Source organism: Micromys minutus (assembly GCF_963924665.1).
Source record: "Micromys minutus genome assembly, chromosome: 14".
NCBI lineage: Eukaryota > Metazoa > Chordata > Mammalia > Rodentia > Muridae > Micromys > Micromys minutus.
In genome coordinates, this window is record NC_137983.1 from 51,102,234 (window position 1) to 51,126,074 (window position 23,841).

Below are 23,841 nucleotides of genomic sequence, written 5' to 3' on the forward strand. Positions count from 1 at the left end.
ATAAGACCTAGACTCAGAGGTTATCTTAGTGTTAAGCATTATTGGGAAGATTCGTGAACTTGATTAATTCTGGGCTAGGTGCATGTGCAAATCATGGCACGTGAGAGATACAGCCAGAGTCCTGTTATCTCGTCATCTCTGATCACAAGGAGATTCGAGAGTATAGCTTAGGGATGCATCCAAGCTTCTGTCCCCTGTCTCCATGCTCAAGGCTTATGGTGTTGACGTCATGTTCAGTGGGCATGAACATGTAAGTCAAGACCATTTAGCTACCGTTTCAGGTTTAGCACCCTGTGAGGTTCCCACTCCACTGTGGACACAGACCAATGCCTGGGGATCCTGGATGTCTTATAATACATGAGAAGGATGTGAATGTTGCTGTTCATTAAGATGGCCCACTTCCTGCCTTCCCTTTCTTCTTCCCAGTTGTTTGTGGAGGTCTGTGTGTGAGGTACCATGGATGCATAAAGCATTCAGAGACCCAGGAATATCGGGGACAGTGCAAAGACAACCCTTGAGAAACATCAATCCCACTGTGGCACAGAATGACCCTTCTGCCAGGCAGGTAGAAAGGGCAAGGCTTAAGTAGTTGTCTTTTCAAGAGGGGCCAGCCCATGGGCTCCTGCTTCTAAGCTCTGTGTCTCTTTCGAGTCCCAAATCTCCTTTGTTTGACCCTTTCTGGGCCATCAGGTTATGGCACAGGTTCACCTTGTCTACAACGTCACCTAGGAGTTTCCCCTCAGATCTCTGGGTTTCTGAAGCATTTTAATCTACACTTCTCTCATTATCCCAGTGTCTTGTTCTTCCTGACAAATGCTTTTCTTGGTCCAGTGTCCCTCACTTCTACCTTCTGTGTGGAAGCCTACTCCTTTCTTGTATTATTTTGGCCTACCAGGAGTGGCTTGGCCATTGAGTGCTCGGTAAACTCTCACTGGGCATAAACATCATTGAAAGAGTCCAGAAGGTGACACTCACAAGTCACAAAAAGTTAAATAGCGCATCTAAGAGACTATAACTGGGAGGTGGGGGGGGGCAGTTTACTCTGATCTCTGGTTGGCTGAGAGGGGAGCGCTTTCCCAGAGCCATTGAGGTCAAGCACAGAGATCTCACACACTTTAGTTACACGTAAGTACTTTTGTGACACAACAGGAAACTTGTAGTTTTCTTGGATTTCCCCAAAGAGAACAAAAGGATAACCCATGACTGTGCCTCAGCCTAGGCTCTGTTCAGACTTAGGTATTTATTGCTTATGTAAAAAGAATTGTCCTCCTATTGCTGCATTTCCACAGCCCTGTCACAATGACCTTGTTTGTATGCGTACTATCTGCCTAGGCATTCTCCATGGACCATAAATGGTGTCTCACAGCAGTGGTGAATCAAAACTGACATCCTGGGTTGGGGTAGGTGGGCCCATATTTTTCTGAAACAGCAGGAGAATGTGAACACAGTGAAGATGTCTCTGGAAACAGAGCACTTAGATACTGAAACTGTAAACATGCAATGCAAAAGCCAGCGTGGGAGTGGGCAGGGCTGATGGGGAACCCCAGTGTGGGAATGAGCAGGGCTGATGGGGAGCCCCAGCGTGGGAGTGGGAAGGGCTGATGGGGAGCCCCAGTGTGGGAGTGGGCGGGGCTGACAAGAAACCCCAGTGTGGGAGTGGGCGGGGCTGATGGGGAACCCCAGTGTGGGAATGAGCAGGGCTGATGGGGAGCCCCAGCGTGGGAGTGGGCAGGGCTGATGGGGAACCCCAGTGTGGGAATGAGCAGGGCTGATGGGGAGCCCCAGCGTGGGAGTGGGCAGGGCTGATGGGGAGCCCCAGTGTGGGAATGGGCAGGACTGATGGGGAACCCCAACATGGGAGTGGGCAGGGCTGATGAGGAACCCCAGTGTGGAAGTGGGCGGGGCTGATAAGAAACCCCAGTGTGGGAGTGGGAGGGGCTGATGAGGAACCCCAGTGTGGGAGTGGGCAGAGCACTTTCCATGCTCTGTCGGCAAAGTTGCCTTCCATCTTACAATGTGAGCACTAAGGCATGGATGAGACATGATAAGCATGGACCTTGCAGAAATAGGCACTGCCTTCAAAGGACGTCTGTGTAATCCATGGGGAAGTTCTAGCATAGACTAAGCATGGAAAACAAAGGAAGGTGGAATCCGTTATTTTATAAACAGAGTAACTACTGCATTATTATTTGCTTATTCAAAAGCAGATTAGAACCTTTAGAATGTTCTAGAATGGCACGAGTTCAAATGATGTCATTCCCCTGGCAGGTGACAAAGATGACTATAGACATGTATGACTCTCCTTTTGGTTGTCAGATTAACGGACTCTGAAAAAGTAAAAAAGGGAAAAAACAAATCTAGGGATCCTGTGGATTGATGTTAAGGTGATATGTAATTGGATAGTGGAGAGATAGGTGGAGAAAAGGTAGAAAAACAGAAGAGGGAGGAGATAAAGGAGAGAAATCAAGATGGTGCTTGAGGAAGGATGAGCTGGATCCAGGTGGACTTAATTGGTGTCAGGTAGATATGGATAATTTAAGGATTCTATAGGTCTTTAATCTCATATAGGAGGGCAGTTTGTATATTTGTCCATTGGATATAGTCATATTGTGTAGAGGGATTGTGGATTGAGAATTTAATGTATAAAACAACCATGAAAAGCTACCGGGCATTAGAGTCATGTTTGTGCCGGTCAATGGAGAGAGATGGGATACGCTGGGATGGTTGTGTCCACCCGGGACAAAAGTAACAGGGCTGGTGGAGTGAACCGCTTGGGAAAGGGATTCCCTGGAGAGGGCAGCTTGCAGACTGAGTGACGGAGTCCATGTGCTCGGCTCCATACTAGAGCGGCATCCGCAGAGTGAGACCATGGGTGGGGGCTGATAAAAAATTGAACCAATCAGTTTAACATTTACAGCAACAGACTCCCACGCTGGCGGAAGGGAAAGGCTGAAGGGCCAGCCAGAGAAGGACCTTGCCTAGAAGGAGGAGAGCTCACAGGGTTCTGACAGCACAAACAGGAATGCTTATCTTCTGGGTTTCTTTTTATCTTCTCTATAAATGTGGAATTGTTATGGAAGAAGCTGAGAAAAGCCAGGGGTCCTTTCTTCCTGATTTGGCCAGACTGACTGAATCTGTTTTCTTTGATCAGTTTGCTTACTAATTTTAAAAGTGGTGGGCTTACAGACAAACAGTGATTCCTGAATCCTAATCATCCATCCATCTCTTCGCCCCCCCCCCCCCACTTTCCTCAGAGGAGTTCTCTTTCCTCATTTCTTCTGTTCTTCACCTCTAGGCTCCTTCCCTCAATTCCCTTCTCCCTCCCTATCTCATTCTTTCCTCCCCTTCCTTCTCTCTATTCTTCCTGTCTCTTCCCCTCCCCCACCCAACATCCCAGCCTCTGGGAAGCACATTTCCACACTACACCACTAGAGTACTTCTACTTCTCGGTGGTGGATTTCTTCTAGTGACAGAGAGGGAGGCAGACAGCGAGTCTTATACACTCTCTGTGGAGAAACAGGGACTTTAGAGCCTGGGGGTTTGGACAGGTCAGCACTGGGCATGCTCAGCTGAGGGCCCTGTGGGTAAAGTCCTTCTGCACCCTGCAGTGGGGCATTCCTTAGCTTCAGTGTTCCTTGGGTATCCTGCAATTAAGTTATCAGAGAACTGGTTAGCAGAATAGGTGGTGAAGTGCACCATGGGAGAAAGAGCACTGTTCATCTCATATCCAACCCACAGAACGAAGCAAAGCAAATCTGCAGGACAGCGATATCCTGCAGAACATTGCTTCTCAGGATTGAGTGAGGGGACAGCAGAGAGCATTTCATTTTCATTCCCCTGAATGTGGAAGTAATGTCTCCCTACCGATAACCGTCAACGGTTCTATTGCCTCCCCGAGAAGTTGCCAGTCTAACATGCTGTGGGGAAAGTCAAGCTCTTACTTTCTTCAGAGAGGTCATTCTCCTCTGCTTCTCTCTCCATCTCTTTACACCAGCCTTCCATCCTCTTTGTCTCTGTGTGCAGCAATTTCAGGAACCACGAGCCATCCCTCCGGCATGGAGACATCCTCCCGGTCTCCACCGTGTCCAGGGCTGGCTCCAGCCAGGGATCCGTGGCTGGCAGAGCGGAAGTGTCCACCTGTGTCCTGTAGTCCTCCCTGTAACTGAAGAGGCCCTGCGTCCGCACAGTCCTTAGTGCCCCATACTGGGTTGGGGTACTGGGCTCAGAATGTCGCTGGAAGGAGGATCCGAACTGCAGGCCCTTGTCCTCCATGCTGACATGCCCAGGGAAGCCCTCCAGCTCTAAGTCAGCCTGCACAGCAGCTGTGACGCTGTTGGAACGCTTGAAACGGCCATGCCTGGAAAAGGAGGGAAGGACAGAGGAAAGATGCAGCCTTATCCTGCAGATCCTCATGTGGACACCCCCAGACCCTCATGAGGACAACCCTGAGTCTCAGCACCAACACCCCTAGACCCTCTTGGGGACACCTCTGAGCCTCGGCACTAAACTGTCACTTACAAATCCAACTCACCGTGCTTCAGTGTCACTGTGAGGAACACAGGGTATGGCAAATGAATGGACTTCAATATCAGTAACACAGATTCTAGGTGGCACCCATTCACCATTCAAGTATATCGAGTGGTTGAGAGTGCTGTTCAATGGCCACCTTTATTAGAACAGTGGATCTCAAGCTTCCTAATGCTGTGACCCTCTAATATAGGTTTTCATGTTGCGGTGACCCCCCCTAAATATTTTGTTGCTACTTTATATCTGTAATTTTTCTACTGTTACAAATTGTAATGTAAACATCCAATATCCAAGATATCTGATATATGACTCCCAAGGGAGTCATGACCCATAGGTTGAGAACCACTGCTCCAGGGACATGCCACGTTTTTGAACTATGGCCCATACATAAAGCAATGCCCTCTGTAGATAATTGGGTTGTAATGCGAATTTCTTTGCAGTCCAGATCTTTCCTGTTAGATCCAGAGTCCCTTCAGGAAGAACTGCCCCCAGCACAGTGCCTAGGACTGGGCACCTGCAGCTTTTAACACAGAGCCTGGTACTTCTTGCTGCTGTGTAGTTGGCAAATACATTTCTTAGTGCCAGGAAAACATTTTTTTTTTCTGCCCTGGTTCAAAACAATGTCACTGCCACAGATATACACTGGTGTCCTTTGCTTTTAGGTAAAACTTCTGAAATGAGACAATTCCAGGGCATAGCTTGTATCTGGGCTCTTTCCCTCCACTCCCTCTTTCTTCTCCATCTCCCTCTCCCTCCTGTCTGTGTTTCTCCTGCTTCCCCCTCATTATGTTCATCATTATAAGGTTAGAAACACATTTGCCTTGCCCTCCAGCCTACTCGCTTTTTGAGAAAGGATTCTGGATAAAGGACTTTGACCTCCCAGGGCCATGAGCTATGATGGTATTTTAATAGGTGGTAAACTACTTTGAAAAGAATTATTCCCTTCCCTCTTACAAAAACAAGGCATGACCCATGTTCATTCACATTTGAACATCGCTAACCAGGGAAGGACAAATGAATGGCCTGTCTCTGAAGGCAGGATGAATTACTGACGGGCTGTGCAAAGGAGCTGGCTTGGGAGGGCAGAGCCCCTCTGAGGTGGGGGAGTGGGGGGAGTTACCGTTTTTCGTCTTCTACTTGCACGCCAACAGAGTGGTACTCCCGTAGGCCTCTGCTCTCTGTATCGGAATCCGTGGCTGTTTCTACCTAATTCAACACAGAACATCTCACTTTAGACCCGAGGCATGGAATCTGGTCAGTGACTACTTTCTTCTCGATCATTTTCTGTAATCGATGGCGTATGTGCTTAATTAATGCAGAAATGCACTTGATCCAGTAGAATCAGATAGAGAAGGGGGAGGGGAAGGGGAGGGAGGGAGATGCACATTCATTTCTGTGTAATTATGTGGCTACCAGTGAATTTTATATAACTCCTTGAAACTCAAGGCTACACTTGAGTCCTTTTAGACATATGCAGATAAAATTGCTTAGTCAAAAAAAAATTAAAAATAAAAGAAAGGCCAGGGCTTTGCTGGACTGCACCGTTACAGGACGTGGACGTTCTTATCACACTCTGCAGTGAAGGAGGTGAGGACAGTGAGAGCCAAACACAGCTAACAATGACAGAGAAGCAATTTAAGAGGAGAAAGCACCGATGGCTGCAGCCGCACACAGAAAGACACAGGAAGGGATGAGAGCACCTTTGGAGGGGGTGAAGTGAGGAGGACAAGAAAGCCTGGGATGGCCAGGAGGCTGCTCAAGGTGACAACAGAGACAGGCATCCTGAAGAGATTCCTCAACCATGGCCCTAGCTGCTAACTTTTCCCAAACCCACCAGGCATTTTTATAATTGTCAGCTCAGGGAGCTGTTACACAAAGGTAGGACACTGTGAGGCCAAGGCTGGTAAAGCTGTGGGGATCTTTCCAGGCACCAGACAGCATCCTCTCTACTCAAAGCATCATCCGACAGAGCTACAGGACGGTTAAGCCCAAATTCAAATGCCATAATATAAGAATGCATTGTCTTAAAGATGTGACTACCAGGAAGAACCAAGCACTAGTGTACACCGTGTGTTTGGGAGGAGAAAACCACTGGCTCTGGCCAGACTGTGATCCATGGCTGAGATCTCGGGTGTCCCTAGAGAACCAAGGAAGGCGAGTTACTAGCCAAAGGTCACTCAGCATACTGTATGCAATGCCAGGATTCCAGCCCAGGAGCCTGTGACCTCAGAGCTCTGATTTCTACCCCTCATGGCTGTGAGAGTCTCAGAGCTCCTGAATTTCTAATCAAAGCGTGGACAGGATCAGTGCTGCTGGTTCTGACAGCTGGAAGAAGGAATGGGTGGAGTAAAGGAAGAAATCTGGAAAGACAACCTGGCCTTTTTGTTAGGGGTCACTATTCTGCCTCCCATTTCTAAGTGGTCATGGTCCCATTGAATTGTATGCACTTTACTGGACATGTAGATTATTGATACTTTGAACAAAAAACCTGAATATAACCTAATATATTTAAAATAATATGTCAGCACACAGAGAGCTACCATTTATTCATTTATCCATTTATTTATTTATTTTGCTAGGGTTAGAACCCAGGGGCTTACGCTATCCATCTATCTATCTATCTATCTATCTATCTATCTATCTATCTATCTATTTATCATCTCTCTCTCTGTCTCTCTGTCTCTCTGTCTCTCTCTCTCTCTGTCTCTCTCTCTCTCTCTCTATTTATCTGTAATCAGTATATAACACTCTACTATTGAACTCCACCCCAGTCCTGCCTTGAATTTTAATTATATATATTTCTGTTACAAATGTAACCTAATTTACTTACTTAGTCTTCAATGGAGGGTCAATTTAGTTATTTCTAGCTTTTCACCATACCACACTGTTCATGATGTTTCTTATATATCTACCTGGGAAAACTTTTGGAAACATTTTCATATGACCTGTGGTTGTTGGGGCATTTTTACAACTTTAGAAGATATCAGTATCTATCTGTACATGTATGTATGTATGTATGTATGTATGTATGTATGTATGTATGTATGTATCTGTCTACCTATCTATCTATCTATCTATCTATCTATCTATCTATCTATCTATCTATCTACTTACCTACCTACCAACCTAATTTTCAAACATGGTCTTACTGTGTCACCCAACCTGGTCTCAAACCTATGACTCTCCCTCAGTCTCCCTGGTTCTGGGTTCTGGGCATGCGCCTCCATGTCTGGATTTATACTGTCAAATTTGAGAGATGTATAAAGTGAGTGACATAAATTCACATGTATCCTCTCTGAGAGATTTTGAAATGGAAACAGTGCACACATCTGTCATAAAGATATCGGAAATAGTTGTCTGTTTTACTTCATTCCCTGGAATGCAGCTAAAAGAGATGGTGATGCACTCTGACCCATGTCAGGCCTATATCCTAGTATTACTTCTGAGGGGAAATTCGGGAAAACAGAGGCTGCGAAGGGCTCCTCAGTAAATCGCTATTTGGTTATGATGATGGATGTCCTACAGTTAATTAAATGATGGTTGTAATGTTAAAAATGTCAAAAATGCTTCTGATAGAATTAGACTCAAGTGCATGGATTGGTAGACATTATTAATCACAGTGTTAGGACACATACATATATTCTCATGTGCACATACACACATACATATATCCACACACATACAAACACACATACATACATACATAAATAATACATACACATTCATACACATACAGACACACAGATACACACACACACACACACACACACACACACACACACACACACACACACATCTTACATAGTGACTAAGGAATGAGATATCCCTCCACCAGTCATTTTTCTTTCTAAGTCACTTTTAGAGTGACCGAGAGAGGTGGAACTTGGGGTAGAGCTCCTGCACATTTCCAGCTGTGCTTCAAGCTAGTGGTACAACCACTAGTTCTCGTAAATCTTTGCTTCCTTGTTTAAAAATATGGAAACGGCCAACACCCTCCAGGACAAAGAGCAGTCAGAGAGATTTGCCTGTTTTCCCAGTGCCACCAAGAACCCTCAGGAGGGTTATAGAGTTAGAGACATACGTTGCATGAGTTTGGCCAATTTCATAAAAGCTGTCATAGGAAACTATTCTAAAAGACTATGAAGCTACCTGTGGTGCAAGGCAAACGCCAAAGGGCTTGACCACATGTGTCCAAAAGGCGTTCAAGATTTGCCAACATCCAAAGCCCCAGAGAAGAGAAATGCAGGACAGAGGAGAGCTACTTGAAAACAAGGCATCTCCTGAAAAAACTTGCTCACCAGTGTGAATAAATCTAAAACAGTATGCGGAATGTCCATCTATGAGATCCACTTAGGATGGAGAGCTAATCAAGAGACGGATGAATCAGCAAAGTCCTTCTGGGTAACTCTGGAGGCAGAATCTTTATAGGAGGTAGGGGCTCCCTAGTTGACAGTGAAGAACGTCACATAAGCCAGTACTGAGGTGACTGATAGGCACCTTCACACTTCTGGGTATGGGACTCTCAGTGTTTGCCGGGCTATATCCAGAGGGAAGTTGTGAGGGGGAGCCATGGGGATAGATGGGAAAGGCATCTGCAGATGTGATCTGTTTGAGAAGTCTAAGGAACTTGGTAGGGACTGTCTACATGTGCTTCTGAGTATGTGTGCAGGCCCAAGGGTGGTAGCGATAGGGGAAAAGCCTAAGGCCTTCTTTCCTGTGCCCAGTTCTCTCTCCCCAGACCAGACTTGGCACCACACTGCGGCCAAGCTGCCTCAGTCTAAGCCTGAACTGTGGGACCCTGAGGTGAAAGCCCTGGAGTGTTGAGAACGATCATTAGTACACACGAGCTCCCACCTGGAGTTGTTCAAACATGCTCCTTGGGTTCCATCTTGTAAGTTCCTTCCTCAGAGTAAGGCACATGTGTAGTTTCTGAGATAAACTCATTGTTTTCCTCAGGAGCCCATTCTAAGTCCGAGAGCTAAATAGGTTGTCTTAGTGAGGGGCTTAGAGGTCCTGAAACAGTGTGTCTGTGTGTGTGTGTTTGTGTCGGTATGTGTGTGTATCTTTGTGTCTATGCCTGTATGTGTCTGTGTGTCTGTGTGTGCCATGTGTGGAGTGCAGTGTAGGGTACACAGCAGGATCCTCAACAGGAATAGTTACAGAGGTGCTCCTCAGCGTAGCAGCTTAGGAAGCTCCTTGTGGTAACTGTCCCCAGTGGAACTGAAGACTTCCTGCCCTCTACTGAGGCAGTTTCACAAGCACACACGCCCACACAAAATAAAGACCATTGTCTAACAGACGGTCCATAAACTGATAAAACAAAACCAAGAACAAAACAAACAGAGAGGTGAAGAGGGGTGGAGCCAGGTGCCAGACAGCTCTGGGTCTGAGGCCCTGCATAGGCAACTTCAGAGAACTCAGCCTCTTCTCATCCCAGGAATGGGATGTCAGCTCCAGGATCCGGTTTAAAGTCCAGAGTGCTCAAGAGCTGGCCATATGGTCCCAAGGCTGAATCCACCATGCAGGGTCCAGCCATCCAGGAACAATGGCGCCCTAAGCTGGGTGGGAAAAAAGGGAGGGTAGGGTGCCAGTGTGGCCATGTCAACAGTGTACAGGTACCACGCTGTGAAGAGCAGTGTTTCTTCACTTTTAATTATGTGTTCACTGGGCCTTTCTGTGCATATGTGCATGTGAGTGCCGTGCATGCCTGTGAAGCCCAGAGCTGTTTGGTCTCTCAGAGGTGCTAAAGGCTGTTGCGAGTTGGCTGACATGTTCCTGTCTTCTGCAAGAACAGTACATGCTCTTAATCAGTGAGCCATCTCTGCAGGTACCTGGATCCTAGTCTTGGCTGTATAGGGTCACACGAGACTAGGAGCTGTTACTCCAGGAGCCAATGGGTCATAATGGTCAGCAGAGAAGGCAACTTTACCAATTGTGTGCTGTTTACATTCACATGGTTCTTCTTAAGGTTCCCCAGACAAAGGGGTTCTGGGTAATTGGGCAGTGGTCTGAGCCAGGCAGAAAGTAGTATCCTTTAGTGCCTGGCACCCCATTGTGAACCCTTCACTACATGCTGAGGACAGAGTAAGGCTGGCTTCTGTCTCTGGGTCAGGCAGGGTGGGTAATCCTCATAGTGCTTATGAGGAATGTTAAGGTAGACTCCCCTGGCACAGAGTGGCTTCCCAATTTAGTTTCAGCTCTCTGGGAAGCAGAGCCCTGCCAGGGCTGTGGAAAGCCACCTGCTGGGCTACATCCATTACAGTGGCATTCATAGTGGGGTAAGGCCTGTATCCTCCGTGGTCGCCTATTTCTCTTCCTTTGGTTAGGAAGAATGATACCTGGCCCACAGGGTCACTAATGAGGGTTAAGCAAAGACAAGTCTGAGAGCTAGGGACAAGGATGTGACACAAGTCTATTTACTTGTTAACGTCTGCCATCCGTCCCCACTTATCTCTAGAGCCCAGTGTCTACAAATACTGTTTAAATGGCCACTCCTGAGCTTTCATTCTTACTGGTGGAGTGGAGGTCTAGCCACACTCCTTGTTACCCTAACACTTCAGTTTCTTCCACTACATTTTCATTTCAGCTTCCCAGTTGATTCTATTTACACAGCAGTGGCTCTCTGGGCTCACGTTGTGGTGTTTTGGTTTTTTCCCTTTTCCCCACTGAAAAGGGAAGTTGAATGAGTTAACCAACTGGTATCATGATGTTCGCACATCTCTCCTCTAAGCATTCACCACCAACACAACCCATCCACTCCATACTCAACATGAGCTGAGGTCTCACTATGTGTCAGGCACTGTGCTGGGTGCTCGGGTACCAAGAGGCAGGAGGCACGAACCCGGCCCTGCATGCGACAGAACGAGGGAGGACAGCACTTGCAAACGCAGAGCTGGCCCGACGTGTGTGGTCCATCTGGGAGGAGAGTGCGAGTTCAGGCGTAGGCCCAGCAATGAGGAAGCAGCAAGAAGTGTCACCTTTTGGAGCGTGATATTCCAACTTTATGAGTTCTAGAAACTGTATCTGGCCTTTTCCGCTGCACAGAGACCGAGTCTTTGTTTTCAGTCCTATCACAGGCCGCCGATGGACAGCTCCAGCTATGAATACCGGTGGGTGTGAAGGAGCTTGAAGACCTGGTAGAGAATGTGTGCTGGTGTACATGGAGAACTCTGGGTCTTAGCTACGGGCAGAGAAATGGCGAATGTCTCATGCTTCCCCAGTTGCTAGGACTCCTCAGGTTTGCAAGTTGGGTCTTTACCTAGAATGGGGGCTAAGTTATTTCCTAGGGGTTGTCAAGGGTTCTGTGCAACAGTGTGACGCACCCAACAGAGTGCCTGGCACATAGAGCCAGGACAGAGAGGTGACGAGAGCAGTCATGTGAAGAGTCCAAAGAAGAGAGAAAAAACTTCATGCGAGCTTGGATTTGGAGATGGTTGGTACTTACATCTGACCTTGGGTAGGGTTGATGATCAGGGAATTCAGAATCCTAAAAAAACCAACGAAGCCACAGTGTGGAGACCTGGCTCAAGGACCCAGGCCAGTGGGCCGACACCCCCCTTGTTTCTGCCTGTCCCCCCCAGTCCTATATGGGGCCATCCCTTCCATCTCTGTGAGCTTCCACCTGGTAGGATGCATGTGTGAAGAATTAATCATGATTTAAAAACCAGCCACACGGGCTGAGCTGAGGTGCAAAAAGCGAGAGGCGACTTATGCTGGCAAAGCTCGGCTTGTGTGACCGTGTCCGCTAGGGCTCGGGGGCGGTCACCTGACACAGTTTGTGAGACAGGCCCCCTATTTTTGGATTACATGAGCTTCACTGCACCTAAGTCAAGCTCTCTGAGTGAGCGGAGGAGTGGGAGGGGCAGCCAGGCTTGGGGGGGTGGACTAACAGGATGGTGGAACATCCTTACTGATACCACAGGATTCTGTTGGGTGTCACAGCCTCTGGGACAGATGGCTGTGAGAATAAGGGCACAGCTGCACGCTGTCCCAGTTGGTCACAGCTTCAGCTCACCCTCAGCTTACAGCCCGGCACTTGGCTCTGTCTGCCTCTTTATTCTCAATAAATACTCCTTGAGGGCTGAAGTGCTTCGACAAGTCCCTCAACCCCTTTACAGGCATCTAAATAACCTAGCCAAATCATCTTCCTAGATGTCAGCCCCGAGGACCACACCTCTGTGTGGTAGTGTGGAGGGGGCTGGAGGGGGTAGGGGAGTACATGAGTCTCACGTCCCTGGGCTCTGTACTGGGCTCTTTCACGCTGTGGCAGGCACATGTGGCCTCTCAGCATTCACCATCCTGCTTCTGTAAGGGGCCAGACATTTGGGGCTGTGACTTGGTTTTTGACTCAACCTGTTCAGGTGTCAGGGAGGGTGGTCAAGGGAGACTACCTGGACCCCGATGGAGGAGCATCGGCTTTTGAGGAGCTCTTCAGCTTTGGATACCAGGACCGCCTTGTCGATGTTCCTTGTGGAGCTGCTCTGAGTGTCAGCCGCATGGCGCTGAGCTGCAGCTGTCTCCAGAGCCAAGTTCATGGCCTTGTTGCTGTCTAGACTGTCCATGGAGTTGTAGAGGCCACCACGGCTATCTTGGGGCCATGGGGACATCCTCTGGGCACGGCTGTCCTGGTAGGCATCCTGTGTAGATTCCGTGCTGCTCTGGGCTGTCACAGAGATCAGAGGCTTGGAGGTGGTCCGTGGAGGCACCGGGGGAGGCGTCTTCTTGTAATTTGTGTAGGAGACAGCTGCAAGAGAAGAAGGCCTAATCAGGTGAAATCCTCCATCGGCTGGTCTACAGCTCTGATATGTAGTTCTGGGCATCTGGCCTTATAAGTCAGGCCAATGGACAAGATCCTGCTATGTTTAAAGATATCTGTGTGGATATATAGGTAACAATAGGAAAATCATAAAATCACCCAGGAATCTAGCATACAAGTTGTGTGTGTGTGTGTGTGTGTGTGTACTCATGTGAGTGTGAGTATGTGTGAAAATGTGTGTGTGCGCTTGTGTGTGCCTGCATGTGTGTGTTCAAGGGTGTGCATGTGTGTTATGAGTATGTGCATGTGTGCCTGTGTGTGTAGGACAGAACACTTCTCTGCCACTGACTTCATGGAGGTTACAGAGTTGTGCTAACACCCCCTTTACCACACTAGGTGAGGGAGGCAGGCAGGGTCCCAAATCACATTGGTGTGAGAAACCAGGGGCACTTTGAAAATGCCAGTCACATTTATTGCAGAGTGAAAGTATTTGCAATTTTCTCTCCTCTGATTGTGTTTTCTACATCTCTTCATAATGAGTAGCTGTTATTTAACACTCACAAATGAAGTGAGCTCACCACCACACCAGCACATTAGTGCTGATGGGTGTAGATGCGGTTTAAGGAACGCAGTGGGAGGAGTCAGGACAGAAGCTCATAGAGAGCCGGGTGTCATAAATGAGGCTGAGTTTTTTCCACCACAGAGGAAACCCCTTGAAGCCCCTCCCCCTTTTCTTTTTCTTTAAAGGTCTTTTGTTAATGTGGATCTATCTCTTAAAGAGAGTTATTAAACAGAAAGCATTGTAGGTACTGTTTTCAGATTCAGAGACGTCCATGGTGAGATTCTTGCTCCACCCTCCGCCCTTCTGTGTCTCCAGCCTCTATGACGTTCCCACACTGACATCTTCTGCTGCTACCTTTTTACAAATACCCTGAGCCTCACACTCATCATCCTCTCCTCCCTCGGCCCTACGCTCCCAATCTTGGAAAGCACATGTTGTTTCTGGGTACCATCTGCAAAATGTGGCTCACCCTGTGGGACGGCATCCCACTTGGAGATTCTCTGGCTGTCTATTGGAATCTCAGCTGTGTGCTATCTCCTTTGCTCCTCTTTTCTCTGGTCCTAGAGTCTGAAGTCTACAGGACTAGACCCCTGTGCTGGGTAGAAGGTTCTTGAACATCTGCTCTGTCCCAGGTCTTAGCCCACCCTCCCTGCTTCAGCCTCCGCTCCACTTCCCTGCCCCTCCTCTGTACTCCACCTCCCTCCACCTCCCCCCACCTCCTCACACCTCCCTCCACCTCCCTCCTCCTCCTCACACCTCCCTCCACCTCCCTCCACCTCCCTCCACCTCCTCACACCTCCCTCCACCTCCCTCCACCTCCTCACACCTCCCTCCACCTCCCTCCACCTCCCTCCACCTCTTCACACCTCCCCCCACCTCCTCACACCTCCCTCTACCTCCCTCTACCTCCCTCCACCTCCCTCCACCTCCCTCCATCTCCCTCCCCACCAACACTCTCTTCCTTCTCTACCCCTTCTCCTTAGCATGTTTCCTTTGCTTTTTCCTGTTTCTGCTGCTGGCTCTGTCCTGTACTGCCTCCCCAGGCCTTTTCTGAATTTGTCCACCAAAGACCAGCAACCCTGTTTATCTTCTAAAGTGATGATCATCTGTTGGACTCTGGATCTCTTTAGTCTGAGAGACACCAATCTTGGTTTCCTCTACATCTCGACATTTAGCCACATTTGCCAAAGACCCAACAACCTCACAGTGCAGCCAAAGTCACAAATAGAAGACCATGGGAATCTCAGAGCTTAATATCTGAATAGGACACACAGAGAGAAAAGCCAATACCCAGAAAAGGGATCCATATATCCATATATCCATACATTTTATATATGTATATATGTGTGTGTGTGTGTGTGTGTGTGTGTGTGTGTGTGTGTATGTGTGTGTGTGATTGTTCTGCGTTTCTCAGATAATGAAGGTAAAAGGCAAGAATCTAAACATTTTTAAGCTCATTCAGAACATGTTTGGGGGGACTGGAAAGAAACACTGCAAGCTCCCTGTGAGATTCCTGGACAAAGTAAGGTTTAGCCTAGAGAGGCTAGCAGTGGCTGCAAACATCCTGCTGGTGGGCACTGCTTTTGGCTTCTTTGAGTATCCATGGGGTAATGTTTTGGGAGGGCATGGAACATATAGAAAAAGCAACATAATAGGATCCAGCTTCAGCGGTTGGTGTGAGAAGAAAGGTCACCCCCTCAAGCACACATAAGGAAAACTTTCAGTGAGCTGGGCTCACATGGATTCACCAGGCATGGCCACTGGCAGCTTCTGGGAATAGGACTCCAGCATTTGTCAGAGGCTGTGGGGAGAAACAAGAAGGGTCCATCTTCTGGTCTCCTTTACCAATGGACCACACAGTTTTTTTTTTTTTTTTCTCTTTTAACAGATATTGATGGTCTGGGTTAGAAGAAGGCAGAAATGCACATGTACTGACCCAGGAGCGACTGGTCTAACCAGCAGAACACTTAGGAATGGAGCCAGGCCCCGCCTTTCATGCATATACAAGGATACAGAACACAGCTGTCAGTTACCACTATTTCTAATTTTGCCCTTATCACTGGCTTGTGAACTTGAGTGGGATTTGGGCACAGCAGATCCATCTGAGACACATGGCCACTGCCCTGTCACCCAGCTCACTTAGAGGTACTCAAGTACTTGGTCAAGTTGCAATCAAGAAGGGTCCTATCGTCATAAATATTCCTAGGTGGCTTGCCTACCCTTCCCTGTTGGAAGGACAGAAGTACTCAGCTGTATTGATTCTGTTCTTCCTTTCCCTTGGGGGATCTTGGAAGTATCTGGTGATGTTTTTGAGAGTAGAGGTGTGGTGCCCTGGCTTATTCCAGATGGGGTCTGGTGTTACTGAACCCCCTGGATGTTTAGATACATTCACTCCTACAAAGGGACGTTATCCCAAATGTCAGTGCTAATGAGGCTAAAGACCTGAGAGTCTTTCTATATGACTCTTATGCTCTGAGATCAAGTGTGGGGACATACGTGTACAGTCAGATCATGCCACCCCCTGGCTCTCAGCTTTGGCCACATTGGTTAGCATGGGCTTTGCCAAGTTTGAGACGACTTGCTAAGTTTGAGAGCATATTCATGCATCTATGGGGCCATGGTCCATTTAGAGTCTTCTTTTCATTAAGCTCTTACCAGTTTGTAGTGTATTTATTCAGGACACAGGCACTTATCTGTGTTCCTTAACACAGTTCCTCAGGCTGTGATGACTTCCAACTATAAAATTATTTTATCACTATTTCATAACTAATTCTGCTGCTGTTATGAATCATAATGCAAGTATTTTTGGAGATGGGGCCATGACCCACAGGTTGGGAAGCACTAACTTAGAATGTCTTCAGCACATCACTGGAAACCTGGAGGCCATTCTTAGGTCACCCTTTGATACAGTTTGGGTGTAGAAGGGGGAGCTTATCCCTTCTGGATACATTTTTGACTTGGTCGACTGGCAGAAAGCCAGCAAACATGGAGCCTGACTTTGGCCTGTGCTTTGAGCAGTATACACAGAGCATGCTTCTCTGTGTCTTTGTGTGAAAATACAGATTATAGGGGAATCTCATGTCCTTGCGGTGACTCTGGTAGCAACGAAAGTGGAGTCAAGAAGCATCGGAAATTTGCATGTGGGTCTGGGGAGAGGTATCCGGAAGTTAACTACCTGCCATGAGTCCCTGGACCAAAATTTCCAGAGCCCATATAAACAAAGATCCAGGGGAACAAGCTTCTAATCATGGAATGGAGGAGGTAGGGTCTCATCAAATCAGTGAGCTCCAGATTTGATTAGAGACCCTGTCTCCTAAAAATAAGGTGGGTTGAAAAAGGCACTTAATCTCTCTCTCTCTCTCTCTCTCTCTCTCTCTCTCTCTCTCTCTCTCTCTCTCTCTCTCCCTCCCTCCCTCCCTCACCCCCCCATCTCTTTCCCTGTCCCCCACCCCCATCCTATGCCAAAGTTCACAATGCAGAACTCATTGAGTGTGTCTGAGTAAAAACCAACGTCGGAAAATATAATGATCAAAATTTTGTCCCTTCATGGCTCTCTAGCAACTTATTCTGGGGAGTCTTCAAACAGACCTTTGAAAGCCGAGAGAAACCATACACCATGCCTTCTCACCTGGTGACACGTTTGTTTTTGTTACAGGACAAAGATAGAAATATTGACACTGGTGTCTGCGGAACAGGAACCACGGAGCCGGTGCAGCTGAGGAATTAACAGGCTCTTGCAAAACCCAATGAAGGGCTTGCTACACTCTAGCAGGGAGACAAGAGTGGCGACTCTTCTTCAGTGACAAGAAAAAATAGCTTGGCAGCTTTCAGATCTGTGTGTGTGCACTGCAAAGCTCTGTGTCACCGACTCAGGCTGGGCCATGATGTAGAGGGGCAGAGATAATGTCTACTCAGGCCAGTAGTGCAGTGTCAGAGGACCTCCTTGACTGGCTCTGGCTACGGTCAGAATATTCAAAGAGAGATTCCTATTGCAGAGGTTAAGCACAATTAATTAAGCTACTGCATTTTCCCAGCAAGCCTTTTTGAAAGTAAATTCAAATATATGTATTTTTAACTGTTACAAAGTCAACTGTTCCGCAGTGAAAAGCTATAATTGCTAATTTCCAGAGTCAATCCACACCTGAGTGTCTTTCAACCCACTGGAAACCATAGATATCATCCCCGTGACATCCCTACACAGAAGAAGGTCTGGAGACACTTAGATGTGCGGGTTTATATAGCAGGCCCAGCATAAATGCTGCAGACATCACATGAGAATTATGCCATTGATGTTGGTTTCAGGAATCATTTTTCTAGGGCCCATGGCCCTGACAAGACATGGGACTTTTGCTTTGATACAATTTAATGTTTATTACTTTTATGTCTTGAATTGATTATTGTAACTGTTCAGCATTCTGAAAACAGCACACACTGTCCAATATCTGGAGCTCAGCTCCATGTAGCCATGATGGTAGAGTCAGGATGGAAGACAAATCATGACAGTCAGACCAAAGCTGAGCCATGCCTCAAGCCTGCTGTGCACACCCACCATCTCCAGAGGGCGGGTTTCATGTACCTCCTTTCTGGCGCTATGAGAAATAACTGTCATTCTTCAGAAAGAGCTGGTGTGCTCTTGTGACCTTGGGGATCCTCTTCTATCTCTGTTTGTCCATGTTTCTGTTAAACCCTCAGAAACTTGGCCATTGGGCCATGGCCACCTACTACCTCTCATGAGCACTATCCTCAGCAGGAAAAAACCAAGAACCTTGCCAAACCAAACCAAACCAAACCAAACCCAAAACCAAAACAAACAAAACCACCACAGCAGCCCAGAGCTTGGTCCAAAGCCTTCACCTCTCCAGAGATTTCTATCAACTTATTATATGTGTATTTATGAAATTCAATCACAAGAAAGAAAATTCCATCTATGCCTCTCAAGGGATACCTGTGCACTCATATGCATGCACACACAATGTGGCTCCAGAGAAACACATTCTGTCCACACACAGGCTACCCCCACACCAACATGGCTGCACTTGGGATGCTCACACACATGCAGTGTGGCTCCATTCAGAACGCCAGCATCCACACAATTATGACTCCACAAAAAAACACCTATGCATACAGTGTGACCCCATGTGGGGCCCATACTAACCCACTGCATAGCTTCATATTGGGTTAGCTAAGGTCTAACAGGAGAGTTGAGTCAACCCCCTTTGTCAGAGAGCTTGAATGAAATAGAACAATTACCCTGTTCTCCCTTCCTTGTGATGGTGATGTGACCCAGCTTTCCAGGCAGGTGTAACTATTAGCACCTAGACTCCAGGAGCACATTTCTGAATTCAAACCAACAGTCCTTTGCAAAACAATAAGGAAATTTAAAACCTGGTGTCCTGTGGTGTGAAGCACAAATTTGTCATCCACTCAGAGGGTATCCTGAATGGCAGACGTCACCATTCTCCCTGGATGTACGCACTACCCTCAGAGTCACAGAGCTTTCTTAATTAGATCTTTAAGAATAAGAGCATAAAAGGAATTACAGTGATCAAGCCTGAGATGGCCTAGATGAGACGAGGAACCGTTGAAAGAGAACTCTGAAGGAAAAAGAGGCTTGACATAAAGGATTATAGATATTTTGATGTTTTAATTAATGTTAGTCTCAAAATATAAGTATGAATTAACCAAGACCCTGAAACCACTTCCTATAGGCATTTACACAATGGTCTCCCTAAAGTTTCAAAACAATTATGCGGTCACAGAAGTTTTGGGGCCACGCTGAGGGTTAGCAGCTAAGATGCCTGTTTAGAATGTGCTAATTAGCAGGAAATTACAGTGTAACCAGCACTTAGCATATCCCAGGCAGGGATGTTGACAGTTGCTTTACTGTTGAGACACTTCCTGTTTTCATTTGAACTGTTTGCAAATCATACCACACATTGAGAGCTTGCACGGGATATGAAGAACCAAGGAATTTTGTTACCCATTGAGTCTACAAAGGGCCAGGTGACCCAGAGGGACTTCCTCAGCATTGCCAGCCAACAGGAAACCTTGTAATGATACCATGCAATGAACAGACCACATATACTGTTTCTCTTCCAAGTATGATACCAGCTTTGGCCCAGTTCCTTAAGAATGGGAGTTTGAGCTCAGGCACGTGTGTGTGCCAACACGCTGCAATCTCAGCATGCAGGAAGCAGCAGAAGATGAGTTAGAGACTAGACTGGATTACTCAGTGAGGCACTCTCAAAGAACTAAGGGTGTGGTTCAGTGGTGAGTCAGGAAGGTCCTGGGGTTGATCTTTGGAGCTCATAAAATCCTTAAACTTATATGGGAACACTTGAAAGAAATCCAGTTGAAACCCACAAATTAATAACAGACATATTGGCTGGCAACTGGGGGCAGGGATTAATGTGCTGGTGATATGTTTGAACTATGTGGTGGACAGCTCTGTCATTTGTCTCACAGTGTGTATCTGTGTGCACTTTCACAGTCATTAGTTTCATTCCAACCCATAATATGAGTGGCGTGTCTACTCTAGTGATTCTGGAATTGCATTTGTCTCACTGGGGTTTGGGGGAAGGCTAATTCTGTGCAGTACTTGGCAGACTTACTTTTACTGGTGCGACTAACCCCAGAGGTAAATATATCTACATATCAATATCTCTTAATTAAGAAAGAGATGACATTCTACAAAGAATTCACGAACAATAGAGCCAGCGCTTCTTGCACAGGCAGACAGTGCCCACCTGACTTATTGATGTTTCGTGGGTAAAATTAACATAATACTAAATGAAGTCTGCTTAGAGGCCCCAGGCACACACCGCGGCCTGCACTGTCATAATTTCTAGGCAAATAAAATGAAAAGGAGCACACAGGTATTGATCCCCAGACAACACAGGCAAGTGTTGATTTGCCTTCTGCCTCATTGAGACTGTCCAGGCAGACAGCCAGTGTCAGCTGTGACAACAGATGAGTGTCCTTGGAGTGCAGTCCTCTGAGAACCTGCAAGGCCCCAGGTGAATCACTAAACAGCATCACTAGGAGATGACCAAGTGTGGCCATCCAGCGGCCTGGAGGCACGCAGCTGTTGAAAGAACGAGGACGTGGGTGTTGGCGGGTGGCTGACTTTAGACACTACAGGCATCACGCCTGCAGGTACCTCGGGGTGAAAAGAGCTCATGGCTCTCTTGCTGCAACCCACATCAAGCACTAAGACAAAACCCTGGAACGTCCTCACAGTGGATCTATTCTGTGCCTTCCAGCTGTTCCTTGGTGATGGATGTTCATGTGCTTCAAACGCTCCGATCACTGTGGCATCATCAAACAACCACACAGAGCTTCTCGCAGGATTTCCAGGCAAAGGGTGCCTGCCTAGACCAGTGAGTCCTGGAGACAGTGACTTATCGAGGCTCTGCTTGGGTACAGTGCCTGGAGGCCTGATGAATGGGCCAGAGCGGTGATTTGCAGTGCAATCAGAGAGGGCCTCGGTGCTGTTTAGCAGCTGGCCCTCGTTATGTAGCAAGTGCTGTTCTGTATTTAAGAAAATCTGCCTCTAACTCCAGGGCATATAGGAACAGAAATGCACGTTTCATAAGAGAAGTTTTACAGCAGTCCACACACAGGAGCACCCTATCTGTGCACAAGACCTGACACACAAGGACAGCTTTCTGTACACTGGGTGCTACAGACAGGAGACATGACGTCTTCTCTCCTTCCTGTTCTTCCCTTCTCTTTTCTCTCCTCATCTCCCGTTCTCTCCACTCAGAAAACTCATTCATAAAACCCCTAGTACCTGCAGGTTATGCAAGTCTACGCAGAGACAGAGAAACCCAATTCATCCAATTCATTCATTCATTCATTCATTCATTCATTCATTCATTCATTTACACATTCATCAATTCACCATTTCATTAAACAAATCTACAAAAACTTAGCACATCTCTTTATACAATGTATACTTGATACTATGTATACTATGCGTAATATAATATATAATAATTCCAGGCACTGCAATTCAGCTGCAAGAAACACCCCTGCCTCACAGTGCTCTTATTCTAGTAGATGAGACAGATGGTTAATTAAGTGGGCTAGTGAACTGTCCATCACAGGACAAAGGACACACCGGAGAGTCTAGATACTACTGCACTGAACCCTTGGCAGGCACTGGGCATGTGAGACCTTGCTGGCTTCCCTGCTAAGTGAGGGTCTGACTTACTGTCCAGTCAGTCCCAAATTAACAGGATTATTAAAGAAAGAAAGACACATGGGTTTTCAAGTTCCAAAGCCACTTGCCAATAAAGATGTGATGAGGAAAACCACCTAGTTCTCAAGGTGCTAAGGGAATTAATCACTGAGCAGATGGCTTGACAACAGGGGCTGGGTAGCCATATTGGCTCTGTGCCATGGAGTTATAAAGAGTTATGTTCCACATGAAGTTTTGGGACTAATAAACATCTGGCCAGAAGAGGTACTAGCTTGTGCAGAGGCAGTCACACACTGGGCAGTATCTCATCTTTTTGCTTTCTTACATAATATGTCCACTTTTCTCAAGAGCACTACTCCTGATGGGGAACAGCAACAGAACCCTTTCTACAGCTGGTATTTGTCTTTCAAGGCAGGCATCCTTCCATACTATTTGACATAGGAGAGGCTTCTGTTTTAGGAATTCTGTGCATGTATCAGTGGGTACTGAGAAAAAAGCCAGATACCTAGGCAGCTGGTGGCCAGACAGTGGCTCCAAAGGCTGTGGCAGCACATTTGTCCTGAGATGGTTGTCCTGGAAACCACCTGTCTGGTCCTGATGCATCTACAGCTGGGTACACAGTTATATTCCTATTCACCAGGAAGACTGCCAATGGGTTATCTTTAATGATCCTAGGAAAGCCAGAGATCTTATCAAGTCTTGATGTGGAGCAAATGGTAGTTCTTTGAATGATCTGCAGGTTCTGGACACCTGTGAGGATATGGCTACATGTGGATTTGAAGAGCATCTTAGAAAATGGACCCACAAGAGCTAACAGGATTTATGACATTCAACTACAGTCTTTTGTCTTCTGTAACTCTGGCTTCAACACTGGCATGTCCTCAAATGGTTCCAAGAGTATTCAATCCCCAAAAGTTTGTGAAGGGAATTCTCTCAGCTATGCATGATTCAAGGTACCAGTAATAGGTCTCACAGTCTTGCTGGTCTACACTGGGACTCTTTCCAAAAGCATCAGTGTCTCAGGGTAATGACCTGCCATTCCTGCTAAGTCCCAACAGCAAACAAGGTAAGCCTTGGAGGATACTCGTAAATGTAGCCCTGGTTTACTGTCTTAGAATTTCTGTTGCTGTGATAAAACACCATGACCAGAAGTAACTGGAAAGGAAAGAGTTTGTTTCATCTTACAGCCTATGGTTCATCATCCAGGGAAGTCAGAGCAGGACCTCCAGGCAGAAACTGATGAAGAGACTGTAGAGTGCTGCTTACTGCTTCTCACCTTCATGCCTTTGCTCTATAAAGCCACGTGAGCCCTCGTACATCAATCACCAATCAAGAAGATGCACCACGGCATCGTTCACAGGTCAACACAGTGGGATGTTTTCTCAATTGAGCTTCCCTCTTCCCAAATGACTCTAGCTTGTGTCAAGGGGACGCAAAACTTGTCAGTACATTTACAAAAAGGGCTGAGAGGTAACACTTGTGTTCTTACAGTTAAAACCCAAGATCTCAGCTTATCCTCAAAATAAGCATAACCAAAATGAACTGTGACCACATTACGAATCCTAGAATGATTTGTAACAGTTGACATTAATTAGAAGAAAGGATTAAATGTCAGCTAGCGAGTATTCATATAGATGTTTCTGAAGGTAATGATTATTAATATATTTGTACATGTCTGCAGCTTCCAAATAGGTCTCAAATCTCATTTGGTTTCCTTTCATTCCACAGAACATCCTTACAATATCTTATAGACATTAGGTACTAAGTAAATATTTGTAAATTTGATTCAATCAA

At 46.8% G+C, this 23,841-nt stretch overlaps 1 protein-coding gene across 1 annotated transcript in view; it reads right to left on the bottom strand.

The window, feature by feature from the left end:
- Window positions 1–23,841, bottom strand: part of DLGAP2 (DLG associated protein 2) — a gene marked incomplete at its 3' end in the record, with an annotated part of 362,472 nt that overhangs the window by 11,859 nt on the left and 326,772 nt on the right. The window contains exons 8-11 of the mRNA XM_080928375.1: window positions 12,918–13,270; window positions 11,972–12,013; window positions 5,648–5,733; window positions 3,942–4,357 (exon numbers count right to left, since the gene is read on the bottom strand). Coding sequence (XP_080784501.1) covers window positions 3,942–4,357; window positions 5,648–5,733; window positions 11,972–12,013; window positions 12,918–13,270 — 897 coding nt within the window. The remainder of the gene's footprint in view (window positions 1–3,941; window positions 4,358–5,647; window positions 5,734–11,971; window positions 12,014–12,917; window positions 13,271–23,841) is intronic.